The sequence below is a fragment of the Canis lupus genome, chromosome 1, assembly GCF_048164855.1.
Source record: "Canis lupus baileyi chromosome 1, mCanLup2.hap1, whole genome shotgun sequence".
Taxonomy (NCBI): Eukaryota; Metazoa; Chordata; class Mammalia; order Carnivora; family Canidae; genus Canis; species Canis lupus.
This window is the reverse complement of record NC_132838.1, coordinates 111,267,613-111,282,506: the sequence shown is the minus strand read 5'-3', so window position 1 is coordinate 111,282,506 and position 14,894 is coordinate 111,267,613. Positions and strand designations below refer to the sequence as shown.

Genomic DNA, 14,894 nt, shown 5'->3' with positions numbered 1-14,894 from the left:
GGCAGGCTCCTTCCTGGGAGATACAAGGCTTTCTGATAGTCTTGATGATGTTTCTCAGACTGCATGGTGGGGCTCCACGCTTCCATCCAACCTTCTCTCCCTCCCTCTCTCCTGCTTGCTCAGGGTGGGATAAGCATCTCGGTCACTGGTTCCCCCAGCCTTCCAAGGCCTTCTCCCTACTTTTTTGCACAGGAGCATCCCTCCTACTAAAATCCTTGCATGTCTCATCCCTTTAATTCTGCCTTGGGGTCCGCCTCTCCAAGGACCTGAACAATCACAACACTTTCTAAACCACTTCTGTCTCCCCAGCTTCCACCCCACAGACAGGGCCCAGGATATCCTGTGAAAACCTAATCCTCTCCTCCTTCCCCCTAGAACCTTCTGTTGCTCCCAGTGCCTTCACCATGGCTAATGGAATTTGTCCCCACCCTTTTACCTCTTGACCTCTTCTGTTCTGTCCTCTCCCTAATTCGCCTGTCTAGTTGCCTCAGCCTCCTTGGGTCCCTGTGCCCACTGCTCACCACCCACTCCACATGCTGCTCCCTCCCCCTGGCACTCTCTTCCCTTATCTGCCTATGCAGTTCTGCATGAACACCACCTCCTCAGGGAGGCCTCCCTGATGACTCCACCTAAGACAGTAGCACCTTCCCCTCCCAGCTTCCCCTGCCCCCATGCTGCCTTATGGTTCTCCTCAGCCCCGCCCAACACACCATGTCTCTCCCTTAACTGTTTAGGGTGTGTCTCCCCACTAGAAGGTAAGCCCCACATGGGCAGGTGATTTGTCTTGTTCCATGCCCAGACGTGCCTGGCACAGAACCAGTGTTCAGTAATTGTGGGATGAATGGCTGGAAGGAAGGGAGGGAAGGAAGGAGGGAAAGAGGAGGACAAGGTGCAGCTTGGGTGACTCACAGCTGATGGTGAGCCTTACGGCCTTGCTTCGTGCCCGGCTGCCCCAATTCCAGACCTCACACTCATAGGGTCCCGTGTCGTCTCTCCGGAGGCCATGGATTACCAGGCTCCTGTTGTTGGCCGACAGCACCAGGTGTTTGTTGGGCAGGAGGGCCTGGCCCCTCAGGAACCACAGGACTCCAGCCTCCTTGTGGGAGGTCTGGCAGGTCAGGGTCACAGAGCTGGCATTTTCCACGAGATTCAGGGTTGGGGGCACAATGTGAGGCTCAGTCAGCATTTCTGGAAACACACAGAGACATAGGGTAGGGGTCAGGAACTCTTCCCCAGTCTCTTGCCCAGGTGGGCCCCATAGGGCTTTCCAGGGATCTATGTTATATATTGTGGGTGGTGTGTGTGTGTGTGTGTGTGTGTACTTTGCCTATGACTACATTAATGGGAGGTATGAGTGTGTGCTGTGTGGCAATAATGTGAGTATGTTATGGGCTTTCTGTGTACAGTGAGTGTGTGGAATATGGGCATGTTTTGTGTGTAAGTTTGTGTGTGTGTCTGTGTATATGTTTTGTGACTATGAGGTATTGTTCATATTCACTTTGTGAGTGTGCATTGTATGTATATATTCTCTGCATGTGAGAGTATGTTGTGTGTGGTATTGTGTGTGTTATACATATGTGTTGTATGGTGTTCTACATGCTGTGTGTATGACTGCGTTGTGTGTATAGTATATATACACTGAGTATGTGTAATGTGTCAGTTGTGTACATGTGCTGAGGGTACTGAATGTAGAGTATGTGGTGCATTTTCTGTGTTGTATGTGAGGATCTTGAGTGACTGTGATGTGTGTGTTATGTTATATGTTGTATGTATGTTATATGTTGTGGGTGTATATGTTTTACGTGAGAGTGTGTGGTGTGTTTGTGGTATTGTTTGTTGCATATGTATCACATGTGAGATAGTATGTCTGTGTTTTATGTGTGAGTATCTCCTGTGTGTAGTATATGTGTTGTGTGTATGTGTGAGTGTATTGCATGTATGTGTTAGGGGGTTGTCTATACAGTGTGAGCATGTGATGTAGGTCTATGACGTGTTATGTTCTCTGTGTGTTGTATGTATCTGTTGTGTACATGTTATATGTATCTGTTGTGTGCATGTGCCTTGCATGCATGTTGTATGTTGGTTGTGTTGTGTGTTATGTGTATTAGTTGTACATGAATTATGTGTGTCTTGTGTGTGTTGTACAGGTGTGTGAATGTGCTGTGCATATGTGGTTACTACTCACGTGTTGAGATGTGTGAATACTGTGTTAGTGTTTGTATGTAGAGAGAATCAACCCCCCTACCAAGTTTCAGAGAACCAAAGAATGGACAACCCATAGACAGCCAACAAGGTCTTGTGGAAGATGTGCCAAGCCAGGAGCCAGGCCCTTCCCTGTGGTCAGAGACCTATGCTGTCACCAGCCACAGAGGAAATCCCCACTCTTCTGTGTTCTCAACCTCTGGGATACTGGTGTAGCTCTGACTCTCAGAGGAACAAAGGAAACAGGAAAAAGAGGCTTACCAAGGACTCGGACTTCAAGAGCACTCAGGCGGAGCAGGTGGGTGGCAATGTTGGACACCAAACACCTGTACATGCCTTCATGCTCCTTGGACACAGCCTGGATGGTAAATGTTCTCATCGAGGAAGATGGGAGAGAGTTGTTGAGGAGAAACCAGGAATAGTCAGGAGGTGGATGAGACCGTGTGTCCACCGAGAGGGTCACAGTGGAACCCTCTATCACCTCAACCACCTCCCCGCTGGATATGCCAGACTCCAACTTGATTTCAAATGGGTCAGGACCATCTGGGAAGACAAGAACAATCATAGCAGTAACAATCACATCAGCAATGGCTCTCTTACGGAGAGCTCAGGAGTCAATAAATATTAGTATTTCTCTTCTCCATACCCAAGCTCTGGATCAACTACAAAGGAGAGACAGGAGTCTAATGGAAATTAAATGTCAGCCTTATCTGTAGGTAAAGCGGGATTTAAGACACACCTAAAGCATACCAGCAAATGCTCTTTCCTTGCCCCTGCCAGACAAGACATCTGAAGGTGACTTAGTTTTAGATATCTTAACTTGGATGTTTCCGGTAGTATCCAAGTAGAGACATCAAACAGTTATACGTCTGGAGTCCAAGGGTAGACAAGTCCACATTGGATGGTTTCTAAAGCTGTGAGACTGAATGAAATCACCAAGAAGGGGGTGTCAGTGAAGGGCTGGGGAGAATGGAAAGGGACTCACAGTTCACAGTCAGGAAGGTGGGATCACTCCTGTGGACATGGAGGAAACCCTGAGCTTCACATTTGTAAATCCCAGAGTCCTCCCGTTGCACAGTGAGGATAGTGAGGTTCTTGCCATCCGTGGACAGCTGCATGCGTTCATGGAACACCAGGGGGACATCTTTGAAGAACCACTGGATGGTAACATTGGCATCCTTGGTGTAACAGTAGAAGGTCACCTGTTCCATCTGCTCTGTGGCAGTGTTTTGGCTGATTGAAATGGTGGGCTTGGCCAGCAGTCCTGCACAGAAAGAGAGATAAGGAGACAGAGGAGGACCAAGAAAAATGTAGCCACAGAGAGACCCAGAGAGTCAAGGATGGATTGGAATTGCCAGAAGACACACGAGCTCAATGCCTGGGCTCAAATGCTAGATCTACTGCTCATTTTAAGTGTGGTCATGGGCAACTTATTTCCTCTCTCTGAGTCTTCATTAAAAGGGATTGTACAAATAAAGCAGAAGGATCTGGGATAAGACAATGGGTCAATTAATATCAGCTTTTAAGGAGAATCACCTTTGTAACAGGGATGCCAGCCAGATCCCAGTGCCTACTTCTTAGCCAACCTTTCCCACCCACAACCATGCTAGCCACAGTCCACCCCTCTACACCTGCCCCAGTACACTTGATTTGACCAACCAGTTGTTGCCAGACCCTGGCTGGGCCAATCTGATTGGTCTCGTTGGAACTTCGAGTATGGAATCCTAATGGTGATTTAGGTATGAAGGCAGGGATCAGAAGGATAGCTTTGTTTTCTGTGTCCACATCTATGAATCTGCCATGAGTCTGAGTTGCCCAGGGGGTCCCAGACATAGATGGAACAGCATCCTTCTCACCTTGGGTGGTGGTAAATGGGTTGGTATCAAGGGTGAGTTGGGCTGCAGCTGGTAGACTCCACATGGTCAAAAGTAAGGCTGGTGGGGAAGAGGGAAGAGGCATTTAGGGAGGAAGAGGTGTGTTGGAGGTCCAGTTATGGTCTCCATAAATATAAGGGGGTCTAGGTCATGGATGTGGCACTTCACCCCGACAAGCTGGACTCCTAGCCACTACTCACTCACCATGTGACTTGTGGCATGTTTTTAATCTTCTTGAACCTCAATCTGTCCAGCTGTAGAATGGACATAGTGTCTATCACCTGTACCCCAGGGTTGTTGTGTTGGGGTAATGAATACTGGGAAGCTGGAATTGGGCCCCTGAGGGTCACTGTGCTGTCTCCAATGATTCTCACCCTAGAGGAGATACATAATCAGTCTCCTCATTCCTCAAGAGGGAAGAGATGTGCTCAGACAGGAGGAGTCACTTTCCAAAACCATTATAGTAAGCGGCAGAAGCCAAACTTGAACCTGAACTGCCAGCCCCTAAAGACTGTGTTCCTCACACCACATAATTCCTCCTGTCAGGGACACCTGGGTGGCTCGGTGATTGATCCCAGGGTCCTGGGATTGAGTCCTGCATCAGCAATCTACAGAGAGCCTGCTTCTCCCTCTGCTTGTGTCTTTGCCTCTCTGTGTCTGTCATGAATAAATAAATAAAATCTTAAAAATAATAATTCCTCCTGTCAGCCCAGGGATGGGCACAGAGCTTATCCCTGATTAATGGGAACTTCTATTATCTCTGGTGGGGGAAATTAACCTTTGGTACTTCCGCAGACTTGCCCTCGGGCAGAAAGGGAACAAGATAGCAGAAATTGTTGGTTTTCCATCTGTCCATTCTACATTTGTGGAGGCTTGAAGAGACTGTGGGCATGAGTGGGGACTCCCCCAACCCCCGCTGCCATGATCATATGCAGCTGACATTGACACCCCCCACCCCTCCCGTCAGCCCAATTCACAGAGGCTGACAGCCATGTTTCTCTCCAGCCCTAACTGGACCCCAATCTGGCCTGAGTCCTGCCCCATTCCCTGCTCAGTCAGTGGTTAAGGGCATGGGCTCCCCGGATATTCGGAAACAAATATTGAGTCTAATGTTTCCTGGCTCTGATCACAGGCAAGGGGGCTCTCTATGTGCAAGCCTCACTTTCTTCACCAGCAAAATGGGGAAAAGAGAACTTAGTTCATCGGGTTGCTATGGGGCTTGATGAGATATTCCAGGTGTGACATGTTTAAAACAGTTCATAGTTAAGTGCTCAGTCACTATTATAATTATTTCCATGTTTGTATTTTCTGCCTGCAATAGCACTAGAAGTTAAATCCACAGGCTCAAAGCCTGCATGTGAATCCCAATTTTATCATTTTATTTTTTGGCAAGTGATGTCCTCTTTGAGAGTCTCAATTTCCCCATCTGTAAAATGGAGTAATAATAGTTTCCACCTCATATGACTGTCATAAGGATAAGAGAAAGACCACGAGTGAAAGCATCAATGGTGCGGTGCACCTCATCACATGCATCTGAAACCTCCCTCTGCAGAGAGCCTTTACCTAACCCCTTCCCTCCTGCCTCCTCCCCACAGGGTCCTGCCTTGTGTGCACAGGAGGGAAGCAAATTCTGCAGAGAAGGTGATAACTGGCAGCCCCTCAGGGGACTCCGGAGCTCCTGTGGCCTGCCAGGGTCAGCCAGGGGAAGGAGCCAAGTCTCAGGGCCACACAGCAAAGCAAGGCTGAATTTTGCACACTACCCATTGCAAAATCATTTCTTTGCCCCAAAATGCTTTTCTTATCAAAATAGTCTCATTTCTTCCTTTTGCTCAGAGACCCTAAGCATCAATTTCTCATCCATCCACTGTCCTGATTGAGGTGTGACCTGGCCACTTGGGACTGGCACATCCTCCCTCCACCTGTCTGTGTTATGTTCCAGCTCTTTCCCTCCAACCCCCCCCTCCCCCAACGACTTCCCCAAATCTATTTCTCTGTATGTCTGTATACTTTTCTTGCTGTCCCTTTGGCTGTCATTTCACTCCTTCTCTTCTGACCCTCCCTGTTCTTCCCTGGGCTACCTCTTCTTCTGTCATTTCCACTCTCTGCCTCTCTGTCCCCCTATTTCTCTCTAGGTCTCCGGTTCTGTGGTTCCAAATCCACCTCTCTCTGTATATATGTCATTATCTCTGGTCTCTACCTTTGTCGATCGCTTTTGTATTTGTTTTTATTTCTCTGATCTTAATGTCTCTGTGTCTCTGTGTCTCTTTTGTGTATGTGCATGTGCGTGTGCGCACGCACATACACACACACACACACACGCACACACACCATCCCCACACCCTCTGAAGGGAACAGCGCACTCACCTGCAAGCAGGATTCCCACCCAGTGGTGGCCCCACAAGTCAGCGAGCCCCATGGGTCCTGGCACCTGACCAGCGTGCCCTGGCTTGCACACACAGACACTGTCTTCACTCCAGCTCTATCCCTTCAGCTCCCTCTTCTTCCCCTCTGCCCTGCTGCAAACTCACTTTGATGACAGTGGCTCCCAGGACAGACAGGGGTGGTGGTGGCAGTGGCAGGGAGGAACTTTGGACCTACCTCCCCACCCCTCACCCCAGGGCTCTCTTTCCTTCCTCTGTCCAGCACACAGAACAAGAGCCCTAGGAATCTGGGGTTTCCACCAGGGTGGAGAAGGATAAAGAAATCCCTGCCTTTTGGCTCTGAGTCCCCTCGAGAATTATGTCTCCCTCCTTGTAAGCTCTTTGCCAGGATGCAGAAACAATTCAGGGAGAAGAGGTGCCAGGGAGGGACAACCACAGAATGTTAGAGTTAAGTGGACAGGAACAGAGATAATGATAGTCAATAGTAATGATAACAAAACAATAATGGTGGCTCCCGGTTGTTGAGAGCTTAATAAAATCAGACTCAGTGCCAGGCTCACTGTAAGCAGTTTGGAAATATTAAGTGAGCTGAAAGGATACTGGTCATAAACAAAAAGCAGGAAGCACAGAGTGAGCTGGGTTGGGAGAACCCTAGGGGGTGCTTGACCCAGCCTGGGGACAAGAGACAGGGAGGGCTTCCTGGAAGAGTAGACATCTGAGCTGAGACTTGAAAACACAGTAAAGGTTCAATATAGGAGAATTGCTTTTATTATTATTATTATTATTATTATTATTATTATTATTATTATTATTCCCTTTGGGCAAGACAAGCTGTTGGTCTTTGGGAGCACCCAGACGAAGATTTACTATAATCAATGGGGTTAGGAAACAACCATTAACAACCATCAATCCATGTATTCATTCATTCATTCATTCATTCATTCCCTCCCTCCCTCCCTCATTCATTTACAAACATTTCCTGAATTCCTATTCTGTGCTGAAACCTGTGCTTAGTAGCACTGGGAACACAGTAGTGACCAAGACATCTCCAGGCCTGCCAGCACGAGCTCACAGTCTTGTAGGGTAGACAGACCTGTCCCCAGTCAGTGCCAACTTAGCATGCTGGGGAGGCCCAAAGGAGGAGCCTGACCAGCCTGGAGGTCAGGGAGGACTCCTGGAGGAGAGGACATCAAGCCTGAGACCTAGAAGATGCAGGAGTGGGTCAGGCGAGAGTCTGGTAGGCAGAGGGGGTGGCATGTGGGAAATTGCTGAGTTTGAGACACAGAAGGAAGTTCAGGTGGCTCTAGAACAGAGGAAGTGAGGGGGTGGGTGGTTCAGGTAAGGCTGAGAAAACTCTGAAATGATTACCTAAAGCAAGAGAGGTACCTTGACATCACTGGAGGGAGAGCTTGGTCACCCAGCTGCCTCGGCTAGTTGCTCATCTGGGTCTCATTCTTGCCACAGGCAGAGCCACCAAGTATCTGCTCCAGGGACACATGAGGTTGAGCAGACTGGCTCTGGAGACAACCTGCAGAGGTTCCAATCCTTGCCAACCGTGCAGCCATGGGCATGTCAATTCACCTCCCTTGTGACCATTTTCCTCAGCTGTTAGAGGGGGTGGGGATGGTTTTGCCACTTCAGAGGCTCCAGGGCCATGAGCGGTAGGCTCCTGTCTGAGTGATCCACGCCCCAGCTGTGGTTTGTCGGGAAAGTTACGTCACCCCTATGAGCTTCCATGCCCCATCTGCAGACTGGGACAAACACGACATTTGTGAGCTTGAAATGATTTAATGCTGGGAAGGTGCCTGGAACAGTGCCTGGCACAGAGTAAACATTCAGTACGAGTGAGTCTCCACTAGGTGTGGTGACTGTTGTGACAGCAGCTCCTGTGAGGAAGTACACACTCACTCAGCCTTTCAACACGCATGTCCTGAGCACCTCCTGGGCTGCCCTGGGTGCTCAGGACAAAATGGATGGAAAACCCGGTTCCAGTGCCCAGAGAGATGATAAGCAATAAGCATAATAAATAAGTTAAGTGGAATATCAGGAAGTAATACAAACTGTGGAAAAATGAAAAGTCAAGTAAGTTAGGGACATTATTATTCTGTCTCATGTTAAGACCACTGAAGCCCACGGAGAGGAGATGACTTGCCTAAAGTCATAAGGCCTATCAGGCCCCAGGTTCTGTTCTACCTGGCTCTTAACCTCCATCTCTCCTGCCTCCCAAGGTCCTAATGTGGTTTCTGGCTGCCTCCAGCCTCATCTCCTCTGTACACCCAGATGATCACCCCAGCACACTCCCACTGTCTGTGTGGTTCCTGTGCTAGGCGTACCTGGTGCACGTGAGCCAGTATTCAAGGCCTCCATCTATCCGTCCTGTTCTTCCCAGGATTTCTCGGTCTTCTCGGTCTTCTCACTCCTCCACCAGATTTCCCTTGATTGCTCTTCTCAGTTCTGCTTGCATCCTGAGACTCTCTCCTCTCCCTCCCCTCTACCCCACCCAAAGTAGGCAGAGCCGCTGCTGGAGTGGACTTCTCAAATCTCCTTCATATGGGAGCAGGGTTTTCTCTCCCAAAATCCCCTACCCACCCTCCCCATGGCAGGTTCTGTTTTCATGCCTCAACAACAAAGAGGAATTTCCTGGGCCCTGCCCTGTAGGTACAACTTCCACTTTGTTTCTGACAGGTGAAAATAAACCCAGGGCCCTTCTGCTCCCCACACCCTCACCTAGCAGCCATATGCAGGCTGGTTCAAGGCTGTATCTTTCCATGTGTGGCCTCCACTGACCTCCCAACTCATACTGCCTCTCTATGGCTGCCTCCCACCTTCACACAGAAAAGATATATTTGGCCCTAGTATGTGCCAGGCCCTGTTTTAGGCGCTTAGAGCACATCAGCTAGTGAAACAAGTACGAACCTCTGCCCTTAAAGAAACCACGTTTTGGAGTGCCTGGATGGATCAGTGATTGAGCATCTGCCTTCAGCTCAGGTCATGATTCTGGGGTCCTGGGATCGAGCCCCACTTTGGCCTCCCTGCTCAGCCAGGAGTCTGTTTCTGGGTCTGCTGCTCCTCCTGCTTGTGTGCTTTCTCTCAAATAAATAAAACCTATTTAAAAAAATCATTCTTTATGCAAGAATGGGCAGAGGGGAGAGACAATAAGAAGGATACGTGATAAAATAACTGAATTATCTATGATGTTAGAAAGTGGTGCATGGTATGAGGGATCAGGGCAAGAGGTCAGAGTGACAAGCAGGAATGCAGAACCTAGGACAACATTGGGAGACTCACCGAGTCTCAGGCAACAACTTGAAGGAAGTGACAAGGTGAATCAAGAAAGTGTCTGGAGGCTCCTAGGAATTAATTCCTAGGGAAAAAAATGGAGCCAGGGTTCCAAAGAACTATTCCCTGCTTCCTATACTTAAATAACTGTGAGTTCCCTATTGCTGATCATAACAAATCACCACAAACTTGGCAATTTAAAACTATAGAAATAGAGGGGGGCACTTGACAGGATGAACCCAACTGCTTGGAGTTTTAAGACTGAGCTCCCCCTTCCCAGCTGTGGGCCACCCTTGACTCCGGAAGCCTCTCCCTTAGTCCTTGCATGAGAGACCTGCATCTCAAGGCCAGCAATGCACGAGAAATCTCTCTCATGCCTGGAATTTCTCTGGCTTTTCTTTCTGCCATAGCTCTCTACTGTTTCCACCTGGAAAAAGTTCTCTGCTTTGCTCGGCTGTGCTCCACGGGGCCCATGTGGATAATCCAGGCTACCTGCCTATCTTTAAATATGTAACCCTAATTACATCTGCAAAGTTTCTCTTGCTATGTAACACAACATACTTACAGATTTGTAACATATTCATAGATCCGGATGTGGGCATCTTTTCTGCTTACCACCATCATGTGATGCGAGGGCTGGATATCTAGAATTGAGGCAGCCATCTTGGGACCGTGAGGTAGAACACTGGAGAGGATATTCAACAAACTAAGGATGGAGGGATGGACAGAAAGATTTCACTGAGCCATGAAATAAGCCTGGGGCACCTTGTAAAGTAACAATTATGGTTTTTGCAGCTGAATGCCTCCCACTTGGTACCCTGTTCAGTCACCATTGGAAATGTTCCTTTGAACTGCTTACCTTAAGATCAGAACCCTGATCTTTTAGAAACTTGGGAGTTTATGGTGGCTTGTGTCCTTTGTCTTAGAAGATAGTAAAACTTGTGAAACTTACTTTGAGAAGGAATCTACTCAATATTATTACTCCATTTAAAAAGACATTTCTGTCTAGTTCCATTCTATTCTCTATGGAGAAACTGAGGCCCAGAGGGAAGAGTGAAGTTTTTCTCCAGTCATAGAGCTGAGTCTTCTTGGAGCACCTGGCACATTCAATTTTGTACCACTGACTTTTTGTGCCCACAGTGTAGGAAAAGCAGGAGAAGTATAAATGAGAAGAGAAAGGATATCGTATACAAGGACCCAGGCAATGCAATCCTAGTATCTCAAACCATGATTGGAAAAATCTATAATGGAGAACCTCTACACACACACACACACACACACACACACACACACACACACACATCATTCTGCACCACCAGGGCCACTATACCATACTTGTTGCCATGACTATAAATTTCTTTTTTTTTTTTTAATCTTTAAAGCTTTGAGTTTATTTTATTTGCCAACATATAGAATAACACCCAGTGCTCATCCCATCAAGTGCCCCCCTCAGTGCCTGTTACCCAGCATGACTATAAATTTCTAGGGCAAAGATAAAAAATTAGCCCACAGACATTTGGATATTTTATTGAGCTCAAGATGCTCAAGGGCATCATAGGAATTGACACATCACTTCTCAGCCACAGTTCAAAGGAGGAAATTTTCTCAGAAGCTTCTCTAGCTCTCCCTTGGCCACCAGGATAACTTAACAATTTCCCAGTCCTGCCCCCTCCATCACCATAACAATCTGGATCCCAACACACTGAGCATGAGCCATGACTTCTAGAACCTGGGCACCACGAATTAGATAGCAAAATGTTTCAGATCTTTTTTATAGCCTGTTGCGTATACAGGATGCTTTAAGTTTACATTAAGATCATGCATCAGGGCGCCTGGGTGGCTCAGTTGGTTAAGCGTCATGATTGGCTCAGGACATGATCCTAGGATCCAGGGATGGAGCCCCATCAGGCTCCTGCTCAGTGGGGAGTCTGCTTCTCCCTCTCCCACTGCCTGCTGCTCCCCCTGCTATGCTCTCTCTAATAAATAAAATCTTTAAAAAGAAAAGACCATGCTTAAACAATTTTATAAGTTACCTAGTTCTTATCCAGCAACAAGGAAGAAAAGAGTTCCCAATCTTCCGTACTCAAGCCAGCCATGAAAACTCCATCTGAAGAAGATGGTGGGGACAGGAAAGCATGGATAAGGGAAAGAGTGAGCTCTGTGATGGGAAAGTGAGAGGCCTCCAGGAATTGTAGCATGTTAGAGACAAACTGATGACGTGAAGACATTGGCTAAAATTGCCAAGGACCTTGTTCACACTCCTGTATGTCCTTTGAGAAAGAGGATTGAAGCCTGGAATTCCTATTTGGACCATGAATTTTAAAATGCAATTCCACTCTGGAACTGAGCCACACAAACCGTGGTTTCTATAGAGTAAGATAGATGATATGGAAAGAAAGAATGCAACATGGAAGGGGGTGTTCTTCATCATTACACTTCTTTTTTTTTTTTTTTTTTTAAGATTTATTTATTTATTTATGATAGACAGAGAGAGAGAGAGAAGCAGAGACACAGGCAGAGGGAGAAGCAGGCTCCATTCCGGGAGCCTGACGTGGGATTCGATCCCGGGTCTCCAGGATCGCGCCCTGGGCCAAAGGCAGGCGCTAAACCGCTGCGCAACCCAGGGATCCCCATCATTACACTTCTTAATTGATGGGGAAAATGCTGTGGAGGTAGTCAATTAGCCCACATGGTATGTCTTACTCATCATGGAAACCTCAATGCATTTTTTTTAAACAAAAGTGATTGGGACATGATTGCAATCCTCTACTTTACTATGCAAATAATCTCAGATCTGTTGCAATAGCTGGCCTCTGCCACAAGCCTCAGTTTTTCCTCTTGGCTTTGTAAGGATTTGGCACCTCTGGGCAGGGTTTCGAAGGATATTTCCATGTGGATGACATTTCCACCTCTCTGAAAAAATAAGAAACTTTAAAGGACATTATTGGCCAGAAGTAAGAAACATTTCACAATATTTTGATGAAGTCCCAATAGCTTATTTTTGCTTTTGTTTCCCTTGCCTCAGGAGACATATCTAGAAAGAAGTTGCTACCTGTTTTATCTTTCATATTTAGATGTATGATATATCTGAAATTTAAAATGTTGTGTGCAGTGAGGTAGAGATGAAAATTATTTTTTCATATAGAGACCTAATTAATCAGTATCATTTATGAATCATTTATGAATAAAATCCTTACCCTCACCATTAAATAGAAAGAAAGAAAGAAAGAAAGAAAGAAAGAAAGAAAGAAAGAAAGAAAGAGAGGAAGGAAGGAAGGGAGGAAGGAAGGGAAGGAGGAAGGAAGGGAAGGAGGAAGGAGGGAGGGAAGGAAGGAAGGAAAGAGGAAAGAAGGAAGGAAGGAGACAGAAAAAAAAAGAAGAGAAAAGAAGTGAAGCCTTGGTCAACCCTATCCACAGAAGGAGATTTCTGTCCAGCTTCCACAATCCAGAAATGTCTCAGCATCCTCTGACTGTGGGACAGACACCTGGTTCTTCACTCAGGGTCAATGGTCCTCCCTCCCTCCAAATTCTTTTTTCTCTCTAAAATTCAAACATCTGGACATCCTCCTGGATTCTCTCCTTTCCCTAACTAATTTCCAACACCCAATCAGTCACCAAATCCTGTGGGCTCCATGTTTTAGTAACTCTGTTTTCCGGCCCCTCCTCTCTATCCCCACTACCTCACCTTAGACAACACTACCTGTGAACCTCACCTGTGAAATTGTGCCAGCCTCCCAGTCTCTGAACTCTGCATCTCCACATCACAATCCTGGCTATCTTCCCAAGTTCCAGCTCTGAATTGGGTTCCTCCTTTCTAAAAAGAGGGACTTCAAGACCCCCAGCTGACCCTATAAGAAGTCTGAGATGCCCCATCTCTTTCCCAATAAACTCACAGGGTGAATGGAAAGCTCCTGATCTGGAAATAAGAGAAATCTCCTGACAAGTTCTGGTCCTCCCCTGGTATACACTGGTCAATCCCACCTCACAAAGAAGATAGAGGTCTGAACCTGATGTGATTTCTCCTAGATTTTATGTAATTATGTATCTTTTTACATTTTTATTGTAGTTGACCCACAATGTTGCTATGTAAACATATTTTTAAGAGATCAGAGTGCTATGACTCTTAGAGATGAGTATTTTGTGGAAATTTAAAAACATTAAATAAACATAAAATTGGAGGTAAAGCAGAACAGCCTTGAGTCTCCTAAGACTGGAATGGCCCTTTCAAAACTTGGTATTTAGAATATTTTGTCACATGAATGGGGAAGGATCAGATAAAGCCCACAGGAGTGGCCTATATGCTTTGTCACAGGACACTGACCAAGCTGGTTACCCCACATCCACAAAGCAAATACACGTAGTCACTAAAAGCTGCACTGTAGGTCGATGTGTGTTATTCTAAACCAATATTCATGAAATTTTGTTAAACTAAAAAAACTGGTTGCAAAACATTATGCATAGTACATTCTCCTTGTGTAAGAGAAAATGCACGTCTTTATTAATTTTTAATAAGTAGGCACAGGGAATGACTCTATAAGAGGATATACCAAAATACTAGCAGTGGTCGTCTCTAGAATTATAGAGGTTTTCTTCCTTTTCTTTTCCTTTTAAAAGCTTCCTTCATTGTCTAATTTTTCAACACTGAACATACAGTATGTGTCCAATAGAGAAAGAGTCCAAATGCAGGATGTAATATGGCTCTATATTAACATAGAAGGATACTAAAGGTTAGAAGATTAAAGTTTATTTTTTTAATTTAAAAAAAGATTTTATTTATTTATTCATGAGAGATACAGAGAGAGAGGCAGAGACATAGGCAGAGGGAGAACAGGCTCCCTGCATGGAGCCTGATGTGGGACTCAATCCCAGGCATCCCAGAAGATTAAAGGTTAAAAAACAGGTAAAATAATGGTAAACAGAATATAATACTATTTTTGTTTAAAATACATATATTTAAATGTAATTACTAAAATAAGGGTATTAGAGAAGCCACATCATTATCTCTGGGAGGCTTAACTGTAGACGAGTTTCTTCTCTTGCTCATCTGTATACTTTTCTTTTCCTACAAGTATCATGGAATTTATTTAAAATATGAAAAGTTAGCATATAATATTTTTAAAAAGTAACCCCTACACATAAGAGTCAGTTATTTGGTTTA

General features: G+C 46.1%; 1 protein-coding gene across 4 annotated transcripts in view; it reads right to left on the bottom strand.

Annotated features, from left to right (window-relative positions):
• Positions 1–14,894, bottom strand: part of CEACAM20 (CEA cell adhesion molecule 20) — a 79,610-nt gene that overhangs the window by 14,161 nt on the left and 50,555 nt on the right. Inside the window, exons 1-6 of one of the 4 annotated variants that reach the window (XM_072774926.1) lie at positions 8,791–8,961; positions 7,844–8,208; positions 4,059–4,136; positions 3,188–3,466; positions 2,464–2,745; positions 910–1,188 (exon numbers count right to left, since the gene is read on the bottom strand). In XM_072774926.1, the coding sequence (XP_072631027.1) occupies positions 910–1,188; positions 2,464–2,745; positions 3,188–3,466; positions 4,059–4,122 (904 nt within the window). In that variant the 5' untranslated portion in view covers positions 4,123–4,136; positions 7,844–8,208; positions 8,791–8,961. Of the gene's footprint in view, positions 1–909; positions 1,189–2,463; positions 2,746–3,187; positions 3,467–4,058; positions 4,137–4,280; positions 4,479–7,843; positions 8,209–8,790; positions 8,962–14,894 lie in introns of those variants that run through there. The other 3 variants (XM_072774935.1, XM_072774943.1, XM_072774948.1) reach the window with 3 other exon arrangements.